Source organism: Mastigoproctus giganteus, chromosome 13 (genome assembly GCF_048544385.1).
Source record: "Mastigoproctus giganteus isolate SK-2022 chromosome 13, ASM4854438v1, whole genome shotgun sequence".
Taxonomy (NCBI): Eukaryota; Metazoa; Arthropoda; class Arachnida; order Uropygi; family Thelyphonidae; genus Mastigoproctus; species Mastigoproctus giganteus.
Genome location: NC_143587.1, coordinates 49708721 through 49735379, shown reverse-complemented (window position 1 = coordinate 49735379; position 26659 = coordinate 49708721). Strand labels below are relative to the sequence as shown.

Sequence of the window (26659 nt, the reverse complement as noted above, 5' to 3'; positions counted from 1 at the left end):
CATGGCCTCTATTAACTGGGTAGATATCGCGCAGAGAACGAATACAATTGAACTGTGGTATGCTTTTAAAACATTAATCACAAATGCCTTGAATGCGTATTTACCATTAAAAAAATACTCCACGAGGAAGGTTCCAAGTTGGATGAATAGTGAAGTTGCCACATTACTTGAGCAGAAAAAGGTGGCATGGAAAGGTTACAGAGCAATAAAAAGTACTGAAGCCTATAACAGCTACAAGATGATCTGTAACAGAGCCACAGAAAAGGTTCGACAGGCAAAGGCAGTTTATGAGAAATCACTAGCAAACAGAGCAAAGGGGGGGGGGAAATAAGGAATTCTTCACATATATAAATGTCAAGAAGAGCAGGGCAAACCAGATCGGACCTTTACGTAAGGGAAAGGGGATAGTATTAATTACACCAGCTTCCGTTGCAGATGAACTCAACATTTATTTTGCATCGATATTTACAAATGAAAAACCTTTTGTGGCAATGGGAAATTGTGGGAGCGAAGTTGAAAAATATGTAATTAATGATATTGAAATTTCGCAAGATTATTTAACGAAACAAATTTCGAGCCTACAGGCCAGTAAGGCTCCTTGAGTTGATGAAATATACCCTATAATCTTAAGGGAGGCGGCAAGTGAGTGCATTGAACCATTGAGGCTAATTATGCGAGTACACTAGACTCTGGGGAGATTCCCTTGGATTGGAAAAGTGCCAATGTATCTCCCATACAAAAGGGTGGCTCTAAGAGTGAAGTGGCAAATTATCGACCTGTCAGTCTGACTTCAGTGGTAGGGAAAATCGTGGAGGCAATGATCAAGGGTGGAATTCAGGATCATTTGGATCGAATTGAAATTCTCAAGGATAGTCAGCATGGTTTTGTAAAGGGAAAATCATGTATAACAAATCTGGTTCGCTATTTTGAAAGGGTCACTCACGAGTTGGATTTAGGGAATAATTTCGACATTGTTTATTTAGATTTCCGCAAAGCTTTTGACTCAGTCCCATATGAGTGGTTGCTTTATAAGCTGGAACAGGTTGGAATCACTGGGAAAATCCTTAGATGGATAGCAGGATGGCTCCAGGGCAGGAGGCAGAGGGTTGTGATAAATGGCTATTCCTCAGATTGGGTTGATGTAAGAAGTGGGGTTCCCCAAGTATCAGTATTAGGACCACTGTTGTTTTTAATTTTCATAAACGACATCGATGAAGGGATAGAGGGCGTGATGTCTAAATTTGCAGATGATGTTAAAATTGGTAGAGTAGTTAATGATCATTGTCAAGCTGAGCTTCTTCAGAGAGACCTAGATAGACTTCAGGAGTGGTCAGAAAAATGGCAGCTATGCTTTAATCCAACAAAGTGTAAGGTATTACACCTGGGAAATAGTAATCCCAAAATAACTTATTCACTTGGTGGAGTTCAACTAAACCCAGTACTGGAGGAAAGGGACTTGGGTGTTACGATACGGTCAGACATGAAATATTCTCAGAGCATTGTAAACAGGTTGCAAGGAAGGCCCATGGTGTCCTATCAATGATCTATCGAACTTTTGCAAGTAGAGATAGGGACGTGATAATCCCATTATATAAGGCTTTTGTTAGACCACACTTGGAACACTGTGTTCAAGTATGGAGACCGCACCTAAAGAAAGACATCGAGCTTCTTGAAAGGGTGTAAAGACGGGTAACTCGCCTGGTGAGATCGGCAAAAGGGCCTCCTTATGAAGAAAGACTTCGAATATGTGGGTTGCAGAGTTTGGAAACTAGACACCTTAGAGGAGATTTGATTGAGGTGTTTAAGGTTTGATTGAGGTGTTTTACTGATGCCTCTCAGAGGCATCAGTAAAATGAATGAGGACGAAATTTTCAAGATTATAAATGATGCTAGAACTAGGGGACATAAATTCAAGTTACGGGGGGAAATGTTTAGATTGGACGGCAGGAAGTTTTATTTTAGCCAGCGAGTTATAAATTACTGGAATAAGTTGCCTACATGGGTGGCAGAGGCTGACAGTTTGGGGAAATTCAAAGGTCATCTGGATAGTACCTTCGGGTGAGGGAAGCGCATAGGATGATAGGTTTAATTTCCTTTTCTTTTATTAATTATTATTATTTATTTATTATTATTTTTTATCATTGTTTTTTTCCGGGTTTTTATTTATTTTTTTATTTTTTTGGCTGGTGCAGCATTAGCCATAGGCTTTCTTGCACCATGCGGCCATTACTAATACTAATACTGATATATGCTTTTCTTGTATGGGTTTGTTTTAAATGGCTGAGGCGGAAGTGTGTCTGCCACTGAGATAATCTTCCAGATGGTGGTTGGAAGGAAAACAATAGGCGGTTCAAACCGACTCACTAGTTTATCACTCCGTACTAATGCTACGGAAGATAAGGGCTATGGGAGACCTTGAGTCGCTTATTGTTTACTCTCTGCTGTAGTCTCACTCGAGTCTTTAATGGATCACCCAAATGGGTGACGAAAATATCAGATGACGGAGAGATGTCATCGACATCTGGAGCTAACTATTAGGTGTAATTGACGCAAAAAAAGATGGAACAATTAATATGTTTTCACAAGGCATCAATTCTAGCACCATGCAAAGAATCCTACAAAAATGTACTACGGCAGTAGGAGAGAACAGTAGAAGCCACTGATCTCGAACACCAACTGGAAAATACGGCTGCATTGGTCCCAGGGACCCAAAAGATGGACATAGGACTAGAGGAGGTCATGTGGTCCGAATTGAGCTTTTCAGCACCGATAAAAGAACGCATATACGAAGGAGACTACACGAGGCACTTGGAACTAACCTTGTTTACTGATAGTAACAGATGTTGGAAGACGTGTGAGGTTTGTTTTCGTGGAGGTGCCCTTCGGCAGGATCAGAGAACCAGAGCATATATGAGATCGCTGCGATCGGTTCACCCGGCAGTCTTGTACAGGAGTACTTTGAAGATGACAATACAAGAACTACCGCTCCAAACATGTAAGAGTGGTTTCCGGAACACGAGGAATGCTTCAATGGCCAGACAAATCTCTGGAATTCAATCCCATTAAGCATCTGGGGGATGAACTGGAAAGGAGTGTTCGTTTGTACACTCCTCCGCCCACATTAATACAGGAATTGAAGACAGTTTTGCTAAATAGACGGTCAATATGTTCCTCGCGTCACTCAAACAACCTGTTGACTTCATGACCCATCCTGTCTGTGCAGAGATTTGAGTCAATGGAAATCCCGAAATGATATCAGCTCAGGGACCCCGTAGTGTATATGTAACTGCTATTAAAGGCATTTGTTTATGTTTCGAAAGTAGAAGGCATTCTGGTCTGGAAACGACACCTAACAAAAAAGACAGAGCTTCTAGAGAGGGAGGGTTCAGATAAGGGCCACCACACTGGTGGCGAGTGCAAAGCGATGGACATATTAAAAACAGCTTAGATGTGGAGACTGCAAAGTTTTACAACTATATATTTAACTGAGGAGATCTAACTGAGGTGTATAAAGCACTGAAGAGATTGAATAAAGTGAATGAGGAAGGCATGTTCTCCCTAGTAGGGCATAACAGAAGACTGGACCTCATGAAGTTCATCGAACATTGCAATAAATCGCCTCCCAACGTGGTGAAAGCAGTGAGTCTGATTAAGATTTTAAAAAATTGATGATTACCTTGTAGGAATGCGAACAGTACGAATAATCTGTTTGTTTGAATTTTTTATTTATTTATTATTTTTTTTTTTTTTGGCTGATACAGAAAAGCTCCTTGTATCATTTGGCCTTACTAATACTGTACACTAAAAAACTTTTTTTTACGAAGCACAGAAGGAACAGCAAATGCGACAAAAATCGATTTACTGTTATAAAACTCGCTTCTTCGCAGAAATCTGGAAGGAAACTACTTCGCTTACTGCACAGCCATGGTTTACAAATTTCATGACTATTGTGACAGTTTTCTACATTTTCAGGCCAAGTAAGATGGAATACCTGGCTGGCACTTTGCCAAGAATGTTTTATTTCTCTAATGGGTGGATTCGTTAGTGACAATAAAATATAACGACATACCGCATAATAAAATTAAGTAACAGGAATAAAAACGTTTATTCTCTCAATATCTTATTTAGTTTTATAAAATACAGTGCATTTAATTAACTTCTTGTAACTAGTCAAACCTTATTTACTGCGTTAAACTACCTTCCCTAAGACGGACAATATTCACAAAATATCTTTATAATTCATCATTTTTCCCTAGCCTTTCCTATTCTAATTTTTTTCTAAATTGTTATAACATACCGCAATGAGAAACACCAATTACAGATTTTCTGTAGCTAATAGTAGTAGTAGAGGCATATGATGCAATAAAGCAAAGCTTATGTAGCATCAGCAAAAAAAAAAAACATTCGACACATCCATTCCCTCTAAAAGTTTGTTCAGTTTCTTCTTGAATTTATTTAAGCTATCAACTTCCACAATGAAAGATTTTTTTTTTTTTTGGTAGTTGTTGGCGCATAGGCTTCTGTGACCATAATGCACCTCCCAAGGTTTTTGCAGTACTTTGATCCAAGCCCGAGGCGGGAATCGAACCCGCGACCTTTGGGTTGCCAGGCAGGCACTTTACTCCTGGCTAGCCCGGTCGGCACAATGAAAGATGGAAGTTTGTTCCAGAAATCAACTGCCCGCTGGCTAAAGGCAAATTTCCTCATCTATTCTACAACTGCCTTTCCTCAATTTGAATTTATATTCCCTCAGGTTCGTAATCTGAACAAGAGGAAGAATCCCATCGTAATTGAGCCTGCTCAATCCATTCAAGGCCTTATATTCCTAATGGTCCTCAATGCGCTATAGTTAGTCTCTCCCGTAAGTTATTGTCTTACGACAAAGCGGTAATTGGCCAAATCCCATTCCTGAAGATAATACTGAAACCGAAATAAAATATTGACAGTTTTATCTAGATATCGGAACTGGTTTGGTCTAGGTAATTGTATCAATTTATCCTTGCGTTCCAATAAATTATATATTTCACGTGTACAAGTGTTTTATTAAATATTTTTTTCCAAATCATTTACATTTTGTCTGTTATTTCATCCTTAATTTCACAAATCCATAAATTAAATCAGCAAGAAAATTACTTAAAAAATAAGTAAAAAAATGAGAAAATTTCCAAATATCCCAAGTGCCCCTTAGTTAATCCCAGCTGAAGTTAGGAAGTTTAAAACAAACCTTCGAATTTTGGTCTAAAAGAAGTTGGTAATCTTATTAAACAATTATAATTTTTAAATCCTGCATTTACGTTAATATTTATACTCTTTATTGCGTATCCATATTACTAAAGTCAAGAGCATTTTTTTTAAACTGCGTACTAATCACCCTAACCTATGCTATTACCAACAAGGGGACTGCAAAGCCGCCCCTTCCTTCCGAAAAACAGGGATGTTTCATCCAGAAAAACTGGCAAAACGACCACAGAGTACATGAAATTCACAGACACAATTCAGGCGCCTCATGACCTTAGTTCCTTTAACGCAAAAACAAAAACACATTGAGCATGTTAGGTAAAGCTATCATTCTGCATAATAGCTGATGATTAAAAGGTATAGGAGTCTGTCCAGATTTATATAAATGAGAATATTACTGAGCCTCATAAACTTCAAATCCTTCAAGAAATGTTCTCTCGTACAGATATTCTGACCTCCTTCCGTACAACAAATTATATGGAACGAGGTACCCTTTTTCAGTCATTTGCACAATATAATCAGTGGTGTACTCCTGAAGAACACGAGCTACCAGGTGATGGGGATCTGCACGAGAAACATGACAGTCTGTAGCTCAGTGGCAATCAGTGAGTTAATATGCATCACCACACGACCTTAGCGCCCGGCGCTCTCTTGCTGTCTAGCCAGAATAAAAATGAACCAGACGCTGCTAAAAGATAGCCGTGATACATTCTGGAACAGACTATCGGTAGGCTACGGAATTAGTAAAAATATCACAATCATTAATCCTGCCATGCACATTTTTATTATACTGCCTTGTTTGGTGCCACTTCGTCTGTATGGAAATTTTCATGTGCGATTAACAGATCGTCACTTTTAATACTGAATTTATTTTAGCATATAACTTATGACATTATGCAATATACCTTATTTATTAGCTTCTGATTCATTAATTTCTAATTTCACATTAAACGAAAACATGAATATAACAAACTGACAGTACTGTTTAAAAATATTTAAAAAGCATTTGTTAGAGTTTCTTGAATTTTGGTATGCTCATTTCAAATATGACCTTAGTTTCTGCACACCAATCAGTGCCCATAAATTAAAGAAAAGTAAATATATGCAATAATACTGTATCATATTTATTAACGATATTTAACTTATGTACAGAATAGAATATTAATCTGTCCTATAAGTGAAAATATATATATATCAAAAATTAAAAATCAGATACCCTCCTATGGTTAACCCAAGAAGTTCTCCTTAAAAATGTACATTTGTACTTGTTTGTCTTTTGTGGTCAGTGTGATCATACCACACCAAGAAGCACATACAGTTGCACATCACAAATGCATCCCACCCTCTTTGGTATCTCTTCTCCACTAACTGTCCTTGGTCCTTGAGGTTGTCACAGACATTCTCTCAGATATGCCAGACAAGCTGTACTTGCTACCTGGGAGTCTAAAACACTGATGGAACTGATATTCGGTGACACTCAAGTCAAGTGGACCCAATTTCGGGGAAGTCCGGACGGACTGTGACAGCCAAATCCTCTGCTTGAACCTTCACGATGGTAGGACTGTTAGTAATCCTGAGTATAACCTCCATGCACAAGTAAATGGTGGGTGACCACCCAGGTGTGAACCAACGTAAGCAGGGGTCGAGGTGTGGCGCCCACACCACATGGACGAATGCCGCCCCTCTATATTACCAAGCAGTACTAGGTGGTAGATGACTCTCATCAACCGGTGCAATACAAGCACTTTGCTTATTCGAGGCTTGAAGTGGTGGAACCCATGTTTAGTCTCTAGAGCTAAGTCCCGGTCAACCCTTCCCCACCTCTTCCATCATGCAGTATGACTGATGACTTTTGAAGTTATGATGAACATCGTGGCGAGAGCCAATATTCCTTACATTTCGAGTGTACAGCTCTAAAACGGTGTTCACAGGCCGGCCGCTAGTTCGTACACCGGACCGAACCTATTGGTAACTCTCTAGGAGACTTCCGGATCAGCTAGTGTATAATCTTGCTACCTCTACTCTGCCACATAGTGACTGGAGAGAATCCGAGTAGTGTGTTTATTCGGGGGCATTGTCGAGGCCAAGTTATGTCAAGGATCTGGGTATACTTTTACCATGTGTAGGCCATACCCAAAAATTTCATTACTTCATACAGCATGTCCCACCCACTTTTTCTTACTATTGAATACACCATGAATTTTCAAACTAATAGAGCAAGCTTATCTGCGGAAAGACATAAACCTCCCAAACACTTCCTAATTCATTTCACAAATATACGTGGTCTCAATTCTAATCTCAACGATGTCCATTTCCACTTGCAGTCTGCCACATTCCATATCCTTCTTCTGATAGAATCTCAGTTATCGGTTGAGTCAACTACTGCTCATCTCAGATGCCCAATTTATTCGCTGTATGATTCCTTTCGCCTCAAAGGTGGTACATGTGCATATGTCGGTTCTGATATTCCCTGTCAGAGACTTGGCAATTTGGAATCTTCTCTCTTCCATATTTTCTGGCTTAAAATCTCTCAACCTCATTGTGTCAAATTCATCTGTTGTCTCTACCGTTCTCCCAAATCCACTAATCACTTGGAGCTCTTTGAATTCCTCTCTTTGCAACTTGACTTTCTTCCGTCCAACTTTCCTAACAGTGAGGTAATTTTCCTTGATGATTTTAATGTTCACAACTCCAGCTGGCTTCCGTTTTCTAGTCACACCGACCCATCTGGTCGAGTTGCTGAGGCTTTTGCAATTACTAATGACACAGATTGTTCATTTATTTACTATCTCAAGGGCCATTCTCTACTCAAACCTTAACATCGTACCCTGGATGCAGCGGACAATTAACAGGAACATACACACTCTCGCACAAATGCTCACAGGCAGAGTAGATGCTCCAGTCCTGGATAATATTCTAGTCAAACCGCGTGCCACTGCTAGACGTTGCGGGGAAGTAAATAATCCACTGCGTCCAGTCCTGAACAATCTTAGTAGCCTGCAAAGATTCTTCCCATCAAATACAGCGAAAATATTTAACTCACTACACATAGATGCTGAAAAACTGTGTGAGGATGCAACATACCGGAAAGAGATCTTCCAGAATTCGTACAGATTTACCGAAATATGAATTGGCTGCAAAGTACCAAAGAATTGAGAGTAAAAGAGAAACTTTCTACTTTAAGAACAATAATAATTGTTGACCGGAAAAATACACCTTCTGTAACAGTTATGTAAATAGGTAAGTTATATGTGGAATTATTAGTGAATTGTAAATATATGAGCTGTATAATGTATGTACACAATCATAAATGTGTAAATACTGTATGTATTAAACATAAAATGTGTACAAAATATTTTGGGACGAGATTACGTGTACAGTATATGTAACCAATTGCACGTAGTATCTCGTACCCTGATATGTACTTAGCACCCTCCTGGCACTTTGCCGTCCCGGGGTGGTCCCTTATGGAAATAAACAGATAATAATAATAATAATAATAATTTACCTACAACAATACCGGACAATCCTAATCATACAGCCAACAACCTTGATCTTTTTCTCACAAACAACCCTTCTAAGTACACGGTCGAAGTGAAAGATTCTTTAGGCACCTCAGATCACAACTTGGCGATTGTCTCCTCTCCAATGGAGACTTTATCCCATGGCTATTCCCAACGTTGTGTTGTTTATCATTACAAGAATGCAAAATGGGATGACCTGCGAGATTTCTTTTCTTGTTTTCCTTGGTCGGTTTACTGTTTCAAAATTCCTGATGTCAACATTTGCTCATATCGTGTCAGTGAAATTATTCTTGCAGGAATGGAATCCTTTATCCCACACTCCACTTTAAAATCTCGTCCTTTATCTAAACCTTGGTTTTTCAATAAATGTGCTAAGCCTGTTCAAGAGAAGAACGTTGCATATCGTAATTGGCTAGTTTCTAATTCTTCAGTTTCATTTCCTGCCTACACCAAAGCTCGCAACAATTGTAAAGCAGTTATTAATCAGTCCAAACTAGAGTTTGAACAGGCTAAGAGTAGAAATTTTGGTTTTTGCCGTAAAATGGTAGCCGAGCATTCTGTTTTCTCTTGCCAAAGCTATTGGCTGCAACTTTTGCCCATCTCTGCTCCCACGTCTGTCCAAACCAGATGGTTCTGTTTTCACTTCAGTCAAGGATAAAGCTGACCAGCTAGCATCCCATTTTTCTTCCAACTCATTTATTAATGATCTTGGTAACAACACCTCCCACCATACCCAACACGCTCCATTCAACGCCTCCTGCGGTCTTCTGTAAAAAGGATGTCAGAAGGATTTTGACGAATCTTGATGCCAAGAAAGCTCCAGATCCCGATGGTTTTTCCTCCATTTGTTCTCGAAACCTGTGTTCCTAAATGTACTCCTATTCTTTGCCGCCTTTTTTCACTTTCTTATTCAAAAGGTGTTTACTCTTCTGCTTGGAAATTTGCTCATATCCAGCCATTTCCTAAAAAGGGTGACAAATCCCTCCCATCCAATTATCGTCCCATTGCAATTACTTCAATTCTTTCTACAGTAATGGAGAAATCAATTAATCGACAACTCTTAAACTACCTAGAAAACTTCCGTCTGATCAATGATCGCCATTATGCATTCCATCAGCGTCGATTCACTGGTGATATTCTGGCTTATGTTACCCATTTATGGACTAATTCAATGGAAAGGTTCGGTGAAACACAAGTGGTTGCTCGTGACATCTGAAAGGGTTTCGATCGTGTTTGGCATAAAGGTCTTCTAAGCTTCCATCTTATGGTTTGCCAACTGTTTTTTGTAATTGGTTATCCAGTTTTCTCTCTGATCGCTCACTGAGGGTGATGGTAGATGGCTCCCTCTCTTCTAACTTCTCCACTAATGCCGGTGACCCCCAAAGTTCAGTTCTTTCCCCCACTCTTTTCCTATTATATATTAATGACCTTCTTCCATTGACCGGAAATCCTATCCATAGTTTTGCCGATGATAGTACATTGCATTCCACTTTCCATTTTGAGAAACCTTGCCCTGCTCAATCAGCTTCAACTTCTGGAATATCCGCTACCAATTTCTTGAATGCCGATCTCTAGGTAATTCTCCAGTAGGGCAAAGACAACTTAGTTGATTTCAACCCTTCTAAAACTCAGTCTTGTCTTATATCTCGCAAAAAGGATTCTTCTGCTCCTATGCTTATCTTTGGTGACACTCCAATTTCTAGGCAAAATGATATATCTCTTTTGGGGATTATCCTGATTTCTAATCTCTCTTGCCATAAGCACATTACAAATATTGCTTCCTCTGCATCTACAAAACTTGGTTTTCTCTTCTCTCGGCGTTATTTTTATTCCAAACAGCTGCTCATTCTGTATAAATCGCAAATCCGCCCTACCATGGAATATTGTTCCCACATTTGGGGTGGTGTCCTCAAAACCTCTCTAAGGCTTCTTGATTCCATTCAGAAGAGGGCAGTTGGTTAATTAATGATTCATCTCTATCAGAGTCTCTCCACTCGCTGTCTCATCCGTCTCATAGACGTACTTTTTCTGCTGCATGTCTCTTCTACAGATACTGCCCATTCTTCTGAATTGGCTTCTATAATTCCCGCTTTCTCTTTCAAAACAGTCCGTGAAGCCACCAGCCAACACCCATTTACTGTCCAAGTTCAAACTCACAGAACCAACTTTTCATCTTCCTCGTTTATTCATTCAACTGCCGTTTTTTGGAACAACCTTCCTTCGTACGTATTTCCTGAAAATTACATTCTACAGAAGTTCAAGTCCAATGTCAACAAATATCTTCTTTCGTCTTCTCAACCTTCAACTCAAGCAAGGTACTAAGAACTGCAGGTTCTAATACCTCTCATGTTTGGGGTTTACATTAAAAAAAAATTGTGTCCGGGTGGAATCCCTTCACATGCTCTTCATTTACATTGCCTAGATTTGGTTTGAAAAATTCGAGGCAAGAGCGCACATAATGGAGCTTGATTGACATTCTACATCCCATTTTTTCCGAATTTTAAATCAAACTGTTCAAATATTTCTTTGTAATTTCCACTTTTAACGTTACCAAGAAAGCCATCCACTACAAAGCAAAACGACTGTAGAAATTTCTCTCAGCATCCGTCATTTTGTCTTCTTGTGAAGCCAACATCTGCTTAACCAATAAATATGCCATCTTTTACTTTCACAATTCGAGAAACGTAGATTGTACATATGAAGGTGATAACCTAAGGATTCGATGCTTTAAAAAATTTTTTGCCAGTCCCAGCTTGATATGAAGCAGTGGAAGCAAGACTTCGTTTCCTGAAACCAAGCGATTTTTCACCACATTGTGTGCTAGGCTGAAACTTCTGGCCGACAATTCAGACAGTTTCTGGCAATTCTGCCAGACCATATTCTCTTCTTCTGTAGTGCTGTTCTATTGTCCTGCAGTCCCAGAGTAGCAAAGTTACTGCAGGATAGCAGAGCAACTTAATGAAAATACCTTGCAAATCCAGAAGAACCCCAGCATTTCGAAGTGTTCACAGACATCTCATTTATGGATCTTCTATTTACTGTTCCATTTTAGTTTAGTTCCATTAGTTCCATTATTTAGTTTCATTTACTAATCTTGTTGCCCTTCTCTGTACTCGTTCCAGCAGCTCTACATCCTTGAAATGAGGCCTCCAGATCTGTATACAGTACTCAAGGTGTGGCCTGATCATTGTCTTATACAAGGGAATAATCACCTCCTTATCCCTGCTAGAAAAATTCCTATATATCATTGACAAGACACCATGAGCTACTCTTGCAGCCCGTCTGCACTGCTCAGAAAACTTCATATCTGCCTGCACAATTACCCCCAGGTCCTTTTCATTCTCTACCACTGTCAATGTAGTACTACAGAGTTGATACGTTGTTCTGGTTACTGTTTCCCATATGTAGTACTTTACATTTGTCAATGTTAAACTTCATTTGTCACCTTTCCGTCCATCTGCTCAACCTTTCCAGATCCTGTTGCAACAGCATAGCGTCAGTAGTGTCCTTAACGACCCTGCCAACCTTTGTATCATCTGCAAACTTAGACATTAAACTTGATATCCCATCATCAATATCATTCATAAACACCGAAAACAACAATGGACCCAACACTGAACCTTGAGGAACTCCACTAATAACATTAGTCCACGTTGAGCAGTGTCCATTGATTACCACTCTCTGTCTTCTGCCACTCAACCATCCCCTTATCCATAGCAGCAATTTGCCTCCAATGCCACACTGCTCCAATTTGTGCAGCAGTCTTCCATGTGCAACAGTATCAAAAGCCTTTCTAAGATCCAAATATATAATATCAAAGTTATTCCCTGCATCCAGTTCTTTTGTGACTGCATCATAGTAGCCAATCAAATTGGTCAGGCAAGACTTTCCCTTAACAAAACCATGCTGTGTCCGAGCTATAACTGAAGTCTTGTCTAGATGATCCTGCAGTGCTTCTTTAACCACTGCCTCCATTAATTTTCCTGGAACAGAAGTTAAACTCACAGGTCTATAATTACTTGTGTCAGCCTTTGATGCTTATTTGTGAATTGGGGTCCAATTTGCACTTCTCCAGTCTAGGGGTACCTCCCCTGAGTCCAAAGAAGCTCTCATAATTATGGCTAAGGGTTTGCTTACTTCCTTTGCTGCCTCCTTTAATATAACTGGATAGATCCCATCCACCCCGGGTGCCTTTTTTATGGTTATCCTCAACAATTTCTCCTCCACTTTCCTTTCACTTATTACAAAATCATCTAGCTCACTGCGAGTTTACTTCACCTCTGGCATTCCCCTCCCTGAATAACTTCTCATGTGTGAATGTAGATACAAAATACTCGTTTAGTTTGTTAGCCACCTGAGCAGGATCCTCAACTGTTGAACCATCAATATTCAGTGGACCAATCTGATTCATCCCTTTCCTTCTAGTTTACGTAAGTAAAGAACTCTTTTCTGTTTTTCTTTGCATCCTTTGCCAAGGATTTCTCATAATCTGCCTTTGCCTGCCTAATCTCCTTTGTGACTTGGTTACAGACCAACTTATATCTATCATAGGCTTCCAATGTCACCAATTGATTTATATGTATCCCATGCATTTTTCTTCTCTGCCATATGTCTCATTAGTTCATCTGACATCCATTTAGGCCTAAACCTCGAACAATATTTCTTAGTTGGTATGTAAAGCCTAGTAGCTTCCAAGATTAATTCTTTGAATGCTTCCCATTTTGAATTTGCTGTTGGTAACATCATCATTTGGTCCCACTGTATAGAATTTAAATACTGTCTCAGACAATCGTAGTCGCCTTTACGAAAGCAAAAACCCTTCCTTTTATTACTGATGGTAGTTACCTCTTTGAGTAAATCCCACTTCAGCACATTGTGATCACTGCCACGTAGTGGTTCCTTTATCTGCAGATTCTTAATGCATGAAGAATCACTACTGATAATCAAATCAAGAATATTACTCCCTCTAGTTGCCTCCCGAACATGCTGATGTAGAAAACAATCATCCAATAAATCCACAAAAGCCTTGCTAGTGTGTGAGTGACCAGCCCCCAAATTCCAGTCAATATCTGGGAAATTAAAATCCCCCATTATAAGACTCTCTGATTTACTGGCCCACTCTATTTCCCTGTACAGTTTCTTATTATACTGATCAGAGTCATTAGGCCTATAGCACACTCCTACTTTCAATTTTGATCTCCCAATGCTTATGTCACACCAAACTGACTCGACACTGCACTGTCCAACCATGTCTACTGGCTGTGCTTCCTTGGACTTTATGTGTTTCTTAACTAACAGCATAACCCTTCCTCCCTTCCTATTCGGTCTATCCTTCCTGTACACATTGTACTCCCAAAATTACAGTTCTGCATTCCTTATATCTGTGTTACACCATGTCTCTAATATCCGAACAATATCTCCCTTTGATGTTTTGAGAAATACATCAAATTCATCAAATTTATTTACTATATTCCTAGCATTGGTGTACACGCAAGTATACATGCACCTGTTCCTATGCTTAGCTACCCTAACACAACCCGTGTGTTTACTTGTACCGCAATGACTCCCAGCAGTCTCTGAAATACCCTGCATCTTGTTTTCCAGGCTGGTGCTCATTCCAATAGAAGCAGTGCAAGAATCACTTTCACCTCTGCCAGTGGCTACTGTTAATCTATTAGTCCTTGTATTCCCCCAAGCTAGCAGTTTTACGACACATCTAACACTGCCTCGATAGCATCAGCAAATATTCTTGAACCCTTTCTATTTAAGTGTATCCCATCCCTGTAGAAGCAGTCTCTCATGTTAACAAGTACAGACCAGGCTGAAAAAAATTCAACCCCTTGAGTCTTGCATAATCTTTCCAGGGCCGAATTGATCGACAAGGCTCTCATCATGCACTCCCTCCTATCGTGTCTGGGCAGAATTGCAGACACTTTCTCTAATTCAACCCTAATTTACGGCTTTTTTTTTTTCAACAGTGACCTGTACTTGTTAAGTAATTCTGCCGGTCTCCTACTCTTAATATCATTAGTGCCAACATGTACAACTATATCACCTTTTGTGCCCTTAAAAGATGATATCCGCTCTACAACATCATCAACATTTGCCCCTGGCAGACATACCCTGGTCCTGTTCCACCCATCCTTATTACATACCATGTTCCCCGTTTCCCTGACAATAGTCACCAACAACTACTAGTTCCTGTGGGACCAGCGCATTCTGCCTTGGGGGTTGCCGCTGTGTTGCGTGATGACCAAGTGCAAGCTCTAGCGTTGATGTGGGCAGCTGAGAGCTTGATGGGTCCCTCAATTTCGATCCTTCGATGGCATCCACCCTATCCTTCAAGCTCTCATATAGCGCCATAACAACGCTGAGTTGTCTCCCCATTTCCTCACACTCCTTACATCGCCCACACACACAAAGACATCCCACATGGCAATATCATGTCCTGTACCCGATTGCCCCACAAACATCAAGCAAGCAGTGCATTTTAAAAGGCTGTGATTCAGAGGGCAACTTCCCCCCTCAGTTCTCCCCTGAGCCACCGCACTCTCATTAGTTTGAGCCTTTTGCTTTGCTGCTCTGGTCTGAGTCATGATTTCGATTTAATTTCAATAAAATTTCAATTTCAGTACAAAATTATAACCCCAAATTTGTATCCCAAGACAGTTATAACGCTATATATATTTTTCAGTAACGAGTATTATCTAAGAGTTCTGTTTATATAACTTCCGTATCAAGTTATGTATTAATTAATTATGTTACGTTTGTATCCAAAGAATACACACCACTCTTGGTAGGATTTCTCATTGTATTCAAGGCCACTTTTAAAGCAGAGGTACTGGATTGCTCTGTTTTGAATATTTTTAATTTCTAATTTTTGGTAAGCAACATGTGGGGACCAGACCTCTGAGGCAAATTCTAGGGCTGGCCTAACATAGATTTTGTAAAGAAAGATGAAAAGTGCCAACTGACTGAAGTCTCGGTTAATTCTTTTCAGGAAACCTAATTTTTTGCCTTCACGATGTTAGACATGGACATCAAAGGAAAATGATTCTTTAATAAAGATACCTAAATTTTTGGCTGTGCTGACTTTTTTGATTGCCTTGTTGTTGATACAATAAGAAAAATTAAGTTTGTTTCTCTTGTGTGCATTAGCAAAGCTCATCAGCTCACGCTTGTTTTCATTGACTGCCATTTTGTTCTCCTTCAGCCACTGAATAACTTGTCGAAGAGCTTCTACAGAGATTCCGAAATTTTCTGAATGAAACAAAAAAAATTGTTGATCAAGGGGTCTGAGATGATTATCAGCAGCTACAAGATACGGAGTGGTTGTGTGATCTGGCTATTTTGGTAGGTTTTAACAGTAAATTAAGTGATCTGAATTTGGAATTAAGAGAAAAAAATAAAAATGTGGGTGACATGATTAGTGTATTTCTGCATATAAATATCAATTTTGGCAATGCCTAAGGATTTCAAAGAAAAAAAAATTGATCATTTGCAAAAATATCCTGTTTTTGAATTTAATAGTGAGAAATATGTTTCTGAAATTGAGGAAGTTGTGGATGATTTTAAAACAAGATTCAGTGATTTTAAAACAGTTGAAGATATTATTCAATATATTTCTTATCCATTTAATGTCGACATAGATAAGAAACATAATGCAGAAAAAATCTGAGATTTTTCACATGGAGAAAATATTACTTGAAAAAATGAAATGATTACATTGCGAAACGATATCTTCCTAAAAGCCAGATCATCTGAAAGAGACTTTTGATGATATGTTTGCCGAGAAAAGTACCCAGATGTCAAAAATGCAGTGAACTTTTAAATTCCTCTTTTGATTCCACATATCGATGTGAATCGGCCTTTTCGTATTTGAAACAAACAAAGACGAAGAATCGCTCTACTCTTACGGACTTGCATACAGAAGATTCTTTACGGTTGGCCTTATCACAGTATATCCCCGATTTTGAAAGATTGGCAAATGACATGAAGACACAAACTTCACATAAATTAAAATTTTAAATACGTATGAATTTAAAATAAGAATTCTGAATTGTATTTAATTTTAAAATTTATAAACAGCATTTTTCAATATATGTTGATTAACTTTTTTTAACCGTGTGCAATGAAATTCTTGAGATGGTAGATCGCGGCACATTTTGAAGAAAAAAAGTAGATGGCATCACATATTAATTTGGCGACCCCTGTACTACAGTATGGTACGCACTTATATAATACACATAAATTTTGCGGAAACAAAAAATCTTGAATTGCCGCCGAAATATTGAAACTATAGAAGAACCAATGACACCGTTGTATCTAACACACAAAATATTAAATATCAACGTCACATAAACATTGTTTGTTACATTGTATAATTAATTTAATTCATTTCCTTTTTTCGATAAACTTCACTACTAATTTAAAAAAGTGTTTTATAATAAACTTGCATTTAAATTGAGCCACGATTAATCCTGTTCAGTGTTTCATATAAACGTTGTTCATTAACAGATTATGCTGATCTTGAGGAAGATATTGCAACTCGAAAACTGGAAAACGAAGATGACGATAAGCTACTCAAAGGTACTCCTTTTACTTATATATTCTTAATACCTTTATTAAAGTGACTTTAGAAACATTCTAATTTTGTTTTTAATATTTCACTGCATGTACTATGGCAGGGGTCGGCAACCTGCGGCTCGTTGAACATGTAACTGCGGCTCTTTAACTTTTAGCACTCATGAAGCACAATTTGAAATGGAGTAAGAGGACTTAAAAATCAAGAACATGTGGAGTGCTAGACTAAAATACCTTAAAACTGAAATTGAGGATTTGGAGAGGCAAAGGGCTGCCCTTGCAATTTTACACACATGGACAGCGATAGATGAGTTGAAAATGCAAAACCAAATTGTGTTCGATGCGTGGAGTAACTTACCGGACACGTATATAAATTTGAAAATATTTGCGCTTGGACTTCTCTCAGTTTTTGGTTCGACGTATTTATGCAAGCAAATATTTTCGAACATGAACTACATTAAAAATAAATCAAGAAACCGTCTGAACAATGCGAGTCTCTCAGCATGTTTAAAGATGAAAATCATGGCATACTCTCCTGATGTTGAGAGACTCGCTCAAGAAGTTCACCAGCAAAAGTCACATTTATTTGTACCTAATTCGATATTTGTTACGTTTTTTTCAGTATTAATAAATAATTTTTCAAAAAAAATATATTTTTTAATAAAACACCTTCCCACTCTATTCCATTTCTTAAAAACTCCCCCCTCCTCCCAGCTTGAGCTGAGGTGAGCTCTTCGGATTGTCTGTTTTTAATTAGATCAAAAATGGCTCTTTACTCAAAAAAGGTTGCTGACCTCTGTACTATGGTATATGACTTGTGTGATTCTTCATACGATATAGAGAATTGGCAAAAGTATAGTTAAGGAGCAATAATTAAAATAGAATACTGTGGATATCTACATTTGTTTCAGCAAAATTGGTCGCTCGAAAGGTTACGGGGCCATTCAAAAATTGTCTAAAGCGATTCATAAACTTTATGGGCTCTCCCATGTAATGCTTCATAACAACAGATCAGACCGTCTCCTGTGATGTAAAAACACTCAAATGCGAGTCGCTTTATTTTTCATGATAAACCCTGTTACGTAATATTCATTGGACCCGTCAATTCTAATTTTAAAGCACCATAACACTTTTATTTCAGCCCTGCTTCCTTCATTGCGTTACGTAACCTGTGAATGGATCACATGTAATTTTTTCTTAATTGCATTAAAATTACAAGCCGTAGCAATAGATTCCTGTTTTTTTCTTTCAGTTAAAGGAAGAAAATTATGGATAGATTACAATACCAACAGTGCTATAAACAGGTATATTCCAGAGCTTTGCAAGGGCAGTTTTCTAATTTTACTTCATAGAGTTCGCCCACTGTTTGGTCAGTCCGACCCGACCGAATCCGAACTTTTTTTTTCAGACCATCATTCAAGTCCAAGTACTTTTATGTATTACTTTAAATTTAAGCCAAGTCAACTAAGGCCATGAGGCATCAGTATAATGAAAACGTAACCCACGTTTGCTACTTTCACTAAATGAAAAACCCGACTTTAGGAAGAGACGAAAGCCTTGCCCGAGACCAAAAAATTCGGCCGCAACGCGAAAAAAAGCTCATGAAGGTACTCCCGTCCCTGGGTGCGAGTCCAAAAAATATAACAAGTACATATATGAAATGAAATTTGATGTAAACCTTTAATAAAAAATAATTTCCCTTTTAATGGTTAATATTACAATTTTAAATCCAAAAGAGGCCCGAAATTAATATTTGATTAGTATAATCTCAACCAGGCCGAACCCGAATGCGATAAGTTTTAATCAGTCGGCCAGCGGCTGACCAGGTCGACCAGAGATCCTTTGACCAAATCCGGGCCCAATCTGTAATATATGTTTTTCTGCAACTTTCTTTGACACCTTGCTCAAATACATTAATTTCTCTTTTTTTAATCCACAAACTAAACCACGATCTCTAGTAGTACAGTAATAGCACATATTTTTTAACAAGTTAAATTTATCTTTAGCTGAATTCTCAATAGTATAACTTAGCTTTTACATGTTCATTTTAAAATGTGTAATCCTGTGAAGGACGCCTTTGAACAACCTTCACACGGAACAGTGTGAACACTGTCATCCAACGTGATAACCAATGGATACCACTATGGCTCCAGAGCCAATTGTTGTAGGTTTTTCGGTACATCAGTGACTTAACCATATTGCACCTACTCTTTTCACCGCTTCTACTCTTGCAAATTGGCATAATATATATTTAACTGGTAAAATACAGTGTTTATGTGCAAGGACCAATACGAGAAAATAGTATTCCCTTCAGTAATATCACACTGATTTGACTGAGTGCATATTGAGATTCACGAAAGTTCGGTGTGAGACGATTCAATGTTGTTGTTTTTTTTTTTTTGCTTTTTTTTATGAAACCCCCAAACACGAGAGGTATTAGAACCTACAGTACATAGTACCGTGCATGGGTTGGAGGTTAAGAAGATGAAAAAATATTCTTGTGGAGATTAGACTTGAACTTCGATAGATTATAATTTTCAGCTAACGAAGGTTGTTCCAGAATACGGAAGTAGAAGGGATAAATGAGGAAGAAGAAAAAAGTTGGTTCTGTGAATCTTAAGCTAGACAGTAAAAGAATCTTGACTGCTTGTGGCATGTGTTCGGACTGCTTTGGAAGAGAGGGGGAATTATAGAAGCCAATTCAGAAGAACGGTGCCCGTGGAAGTATCTGCAGAAAACGCATGCAGCAGAAACAGGACGTCTATGAGACAGAGAGGGGAGAGACTCTGTTAGAGGTGAGTCATTAATTAACCCAAGTGTCCTCTTTTGAATGGAAGCTAGAAGCCTAAAAGAGGTTTTGGGGGCACCGCCCCAGATGTGGGAACAATATTCCACGGTAGGGAGGATTTGCGATTTGTACAGTGTGAGCAGCTGTTTGGAAGAAAGGTAATGTCGAGAGTGAATGAGAAAACCCAGCTTTTTAGATACAGAGGAAGAAATATTTGTAATGTGCTTATGCCAGGAGAGATTAGAAGTCAGGGTAATCCCTAATATAGATATATGATCTTGCCTAGAAATTAGAGCTTCATTGAAGATAACAATAGGAACAGAAGAAACCTTTTTGCGAGATATAAGACAGGACTGAGTTTCAGAAGGATTGAAATCAACTAAGTTGTCTTTGCCCCACTTAAGAATTACCTGGAGATCGGCATTTAAGGAATGAATTGATAGCGGATATTCGAGAAGTTGAAGCTGATTGAGTATGGCAAGGTTTCTCAAACTGGAAAGTGAAATGAAATGTGCTATCATCAACAAAACTACGGATAGGATTTCCGGTCAATAGAAGAAGGTCATTAACATACAAGAAGAAAAGAGTGGGGGAAAGAACTGAGCCTTGGGGGACACCGGCATTAGTGGAGAAGTTAGAAGACAGAGAGCCACCTACCATCACCCTCAGTGAGCGGTCACAGAGAACATTGGATAGCCAATTACAAAAAAAAAAAAAAAAAAAAAACAGTTAGCAAACCATAAGCTTATTTAGAAGACCTTTATGCCAAACATGATCGAAAGCCTTTGAGATATGCTAAACATCATCGAAAGCCTTTGAGATGTCAAGAGCAACTGCTTGTGTTTCACCGAACTTTTACATTGAATTTTTCCATAAATGGGTAACAAAATCCAGAATATCAGAAGTGGAGCGACAGTGACGGAATCCATATTGGCGATCGTTAGTCAGACGGAAGGATTCTAGATAGGTTAAGAGTTGCCGATTAATTGATTTCTCCATTACTTTAGAAAGAGTAAAAGTAATTCAAATGGGACGACAATAGGAGAGATTTTTCGCCCTTTTTAGGAACTGGCTGGATATAAGCAAATTTCCTAACAGAAGGAAAAACACCTTTCGAATAAGAAAGTGAAAAAAGGCGGCAAAGAACAGGAGTAAGTTCAGGAGTGCAGGTTTTGAGAACAAGTGGAGAAATACCATCAGGACCTGGAGCTTTCTTAGCATCAAGATTCGCCAAAATCCTTTTGACATCCTTTTGATGGAAGATCACAGGAGGCATAGAATGGAGCGTGCTGGGAATGGTGGGAGGTGTTTTACCAAGATCATTAATACATCAGTTGAAAAAAAAAAAAATGGGATGCTAGCAGGTCGGCTTTATCCTTGGCTGAAGTGACAATAGAAACATCAGATTTTTGAAGAGGTGGGAGCAGAGATGGGAAAAAGTTGCGTACCATAGCTTTGGCAAGAGAACAGAATGCTCGGCTACCATTCGTTCAAGAAACAAGTTTTCTAGTCTTAGCCCGTCGAAAATCTAGTTTGTAATTATTAATAACTGCTTTACAATTTGCGAGCTTCGGTGTAGGCAGAAAATGAAACTGAAGAATTGGAAACAAGCCAGTTACGATATGCAACATTATTCTCTTGAACAGCCTTAGCACATTTATTGGAAAACCAAAGGTTAGATAAAGGACGAAATTTTAAGGTGGAGTGTGGAATAAAGGATTAAATTCCTACAAGAATAATTTCAGTGAAACCATCTGAGCAAAAGTTGACATCAGAAGTATTGAAACAGTAATCCAACCAAGGAAAACAAGAAAAGAAATCTCGCAGGTTATCCCATTTTGCATTCTTGTAATGCCAAACAAAACGAGGTTGGAAATAGCCATGAGATAAAGGCTCCATTGAAGAAGAGCCAATCACCAAGTTGTGATCTGAAGTGCCTAAAGGACCACTCACTTCGACAGTGTACTTAGAAGGGTTGTTTGTGAGAAAACGATCAAGCGTGTTGGCTGTATGGTTAGTATTGTCCGGTATTCTTGTACGTAAATGAACAATTTGTGCAAGGTCATTAGAAATTTCAAAAGCCTCAGCATCTCGACCAGCTGGGTCGGTGTGACTAGAAAACGGAAGCCAGCTGGTGTTATGAACACTAAAATCACCAAGGAAAATTACCTCACTGTTAAGAAAGTTGGAGTGGAGAAAGTCAAGTTGCAAAGTGAGGAAGTCAAAGAGCTCCAAGTGATTAGTGGAGTTGGGAGAACGGTAGAGACAACAGATGAATTTAACACAATGAGGTAGAGAGATTTTAAGCCAGAGAAGATCGAAGAGAGGAGATTCCAAATTATCAATTCTCTGACAGGGAATGTCGGAACGGACATATGCACAAGTACCACCTTTGAGGCGAAAGGAATCATACAGTGAATAATTTGGGCAGCTGAGATGAGCAGTAGTTGAATTAACTGATAACTGAGATTCTGTCAGAAAAAGTACATGGGGTTTGGCAGACTTCAAATGGAAATGGACATCGTGAGATTAGAATTGAGACCACGTATATTTGTGAAATGAACTAAAAAGTGTTTGGGAGGTTTAGATCTTTTCGCAGATAAGCTTACTCTATTAATTTGACAATTCATGGTGTATTCAATAGTAAGAAGTGGGAGGACATGCTGTATGACGTAATGAATTTTTTGGATATGGCATACACATGGTAAGAATATACCCAGATTCTTGACATAACGTGGCCTCGACAATGCCCCGGCATGCACACTACTCGGACTCCCTCCAGTCACTATCTGGCAGAGTAGAGGTAGCAAGATTATACACTAGCTGATCCGAAAGCTTCCTAAAGAGTTACCAATAGGTTCGGTCCGGTATACTAACTAGCGACCGGCCTGCGAACACCGTTTTAGAGCTGTACCCTCGAAATGTAAGGAAGATTGGATCTCACCATGATATTCATCATAACCTCAAAAGTCATCAGTCATACTACATGATGGAAGAGATGGGGGGGTTGACCGGAACTTAGCTCTGGAGACTAAACATGGGTTCCACCACTTCAAGCCTCCAATAAGCAGAGTGGTGGGATTGCACTGGGTGATGAGAGTCATCTACCACCTAGTATTGCCTGGTAGCACAGAGAGGTGGCCTTCCTCCGTGTGGTTTGGGCGGCACACCTAGACCCCTGATTACGTTGGTTCACATCTGGGTGGTCAACCACATGTGCTTGCGAATGGCGGTTATACCCAGGATTACTAACATTCCCACCATCATGAAGGTGCAAGCAGAGAATTTGGTTTTCACAGAACTTCCGGACTTCGCGGAAATTGGGTCCACTTGACTTGAGTGTCACCCGAATATCAGTTCTATCAGCGTTTTAGACTCCCAGGTAGCAAGTACAGCTTGTCTAACATATCTGAGAGAATGTCTGCGACAGCCTCAAGGACCGCGATATACGTGTATGTGACACTTTTGTCATTATCTTCTGCTGGATACGTCTTCAGCAACAATATAGTGGTTCACGACTTTTCAATAATTTGTAGAAGTCTCAGTTCGAATTCAGTCGGAAACTGGAGGAATTCTTATGTACTTTTCAACAAGCGCTGCGGTTAGCCGTTTTCAGGCATCAGGAGCGGGCTTTTATAGCCAACACAAAGTGAAAGTGAGCCTGTGAATACAATATGGCCTAAAATGGTGCCATAAAACCACCAGCTGACAGACAATCATGAAGGCAACCATGTTTAATGACTGTACAGCGACGCCACCTGTAGTAATACGATATCGTTAGTGAGAGGATGTTCCTCTACAGCAGGCATGTCAAAATCGTTTTGCACCACGGACCATAAAGCTGTTTTGCATTAGGCTGAGGACCACATGCCTTCAATACTCAAAAATTAAACAAAATACAATTTTTAGAATTACTGTATTTAGTATATAGATAACCTGTTTTGTATTCTATGTTAATTTTTAAATTAAAAATACTTTACAATATTTAATAAAAATAAACAATAAAACCACAATTTATTATTATTATTATTATTATTATTATGTAATTTTTTAGAGTACACTTGGCATCGTTTTCCACAAAGCAAAACATCAAAATTTGATTGAATGTCTTGAGCTGATGTAATCTTTAAGATTGATGATAGATGGTGATCGGTTAATCTTGACCTTTCTGGAGTATTTTTGTATTTTTCATCGAAGAAAACAGTTGCTCGCATAAGTATGTGCTCCCGAACATAGCCAGTATACGCGGAGCGAAAGATAACATTTTTGGAAATCGATCTGCGGGTAAATAAGTATAAAAGTCTGGAATTCCAACTTCCGTATATTTTTGCTTTAGCAAAGAGTCACATTGGATTTAAATTAATTCCATTTGTAAGCTCACATCAACAATTTCAATATCAATAGACATAGGCGAAGTAAAAAGATGAAACTGTAATTCACAGTTTTTGAAATCAGAAAATCTTTTATCAAACTCCATTTCTAACAACTTAATTTGGTGTGTATATTCTATAAATTTTAAGTCAGGTGATTTTAACAACAGAGATTGGCAACTTTTAAAATGAGATAAGTTTTCTTTTTCTATTTATTTACGCCAAAGTAATAATTTTTCTTTGAACAATTAATATTATCCAATAACACTAACAATGTGATGTTTTCCTTAAAGTTTAAGATTAAGTTCGTTAAGGTGACTTGTAATGTCAACTGAGAAGGCCATATCCTTTATCCATTGTACATCTTTTAATTCAGTACATTCATAATTCTTTGTTTCCAAGAACATTACGCTTTCATCCAGCAGCTCGAAAAATCGTTTTAAGACTATGACTCGAAATCCATCGAACTTCTGTATAATAGGGTTGATCAGTGTGTTCACTTTTTATTTCTTCCAGAAATGAAACAAATTTTCGATGATCAAGTCCACGTGCTCGAATAAAATTTATAATTTTGAAGACTTTTTTAGCACATGTCCGATATTTAAAACCTTGGAATGCAATGAAACTGTTCGAAATGATTATGACCATATCGTTTGCATATTTCTTTTAGTTTTGCAACGACACTCTTAGTAATACCAGTCATGGCAGGTGCGCCATCAATTGCAAGACAAATCAACTTGTTCAATGGTAATTTACAGGGTGTCTCAAAAATATTGGTACAAACGTTTAGGGGAGGTAGGTAACATCTAAAGGAATGTGAATCGCATAGGAACCCATAACCGGAAACGTCACGGGAAAGTAGTAGCAGAGACACAAGAATCAGAAATGACACAAGACAGTAATTAGTGGCAAACATTTATTTGACATAATATTAACAATGGAGTACGAGATGGATGCATTTCATGATGTTACAACAGATGCTCGAAGGTTCCACCATGAGACGCGATGCATGCGTGACACCGACGCAGTATGCATTGGCGGACACGGTCGAACACACCTGGAGTTTCTTTGACAGTAGCAGCAGCGCAGACGAGATCCATTTCCGTCTCCACGATATATTTGAGGGCCCCCCACAGAAAGAAATCAAGGCTCGATAAATCAGGTGAGCGTGGGGGCCAAGCAACGGGTCCACCACGGCCAATCCATCGACGCCCAAAACGCCTGTTCAAATGGTCACGAACATACCTTCCATAATGGGCAGGCGCCCCGTCATGTTGAAACCAAATGTTGCATCTCACATTTGCTGGAACATCGTCAAGTAACCCTGGTAGAACTTGTTCAAGAAAGATCCGATATTTAGCGGAATTCATGCGGGATGGTAACAGGTATGGGCCGACTAAGCAGTCACCGACCACACCTGCCCACTCATTTATTGGGAAGCGGTGTTGTGCCGCATGGAGGCGCACACCGTGTGGGTTGTCGTGAGCCCACACATGAGCATTGTGCTGATTGAATAAGCCTTCCCTTCCCGAGTGAAGTAAGCCTCATCCGTGAACAAAACATAGGCTGGAAAATTCAAGTCTTGAACACTTTCTTGGAGGAACCACTGAGCAAAAGCCACACGTGCAGGATGATCTTGGGGGAACAGTAACTGAACCCTTTGGAGATGAAAGGGGTGTAAGGAATCGTCGTGCCAGACACGCTGTGCAGTGAAATGAGACACTCCTAAGGCAGAGGAAACGGCACGTGTGCTGCTAGTAGGATTATTCTGGACGGCATTCAACATACTTTCTTCCATGGCGGGAGTTCGCGTGAATCGTGGTCTGACCGCACTACTCCTGTTACCTCTAAATGACCCATAATCGCACAAATTTTGATGCACAGGCGCAAACAAACGGTGGTCTGGTACATGTCTGTCTGGGAAGCGTTCTCCATAAATTCGTTGAGCGGCTCGTCCATTGCCCTCTGCTAATCCATACACTAGGTGCATGTCTGCCAGCTCACAGTTCGTATATCGATGCATGCTCTACGTGCGGCGACTACTGCTTGAATGAGTAAACCATAAATTTTCCCTCTCGCGAACTGATGAACAGCGCCAAGTACCGACTTACGATGACGTTTCCGGTTATGGGATCCTATGCGATTCACATTCCTTT

At 39.1% G+C, this 26659-nt stretch overlaps 1 protein-coding gene across 2 annotated transcripts in view; it reads left to right on the top strand.

Moving 5' to 3' along the window:
• The window catches only part of sog (chordin short gastrulation), a 297986-nt gene that overhangs the window by 150996 nt on the left and 120331 nt on the right, over positions 1–26659 (top strand). For both annotated transcript variants that reach the window (XM_090387991.1, XM_090387990.1), the window contains exon 4: positions 17280–17351. In XM_090387991.1, the coding sequence (XP_090244117.1) occupies positions 17280–17351 (72 nt within the window). The remainder of the gene's footprint in view (positions 1–17279; positions 17352–26659) is intronic.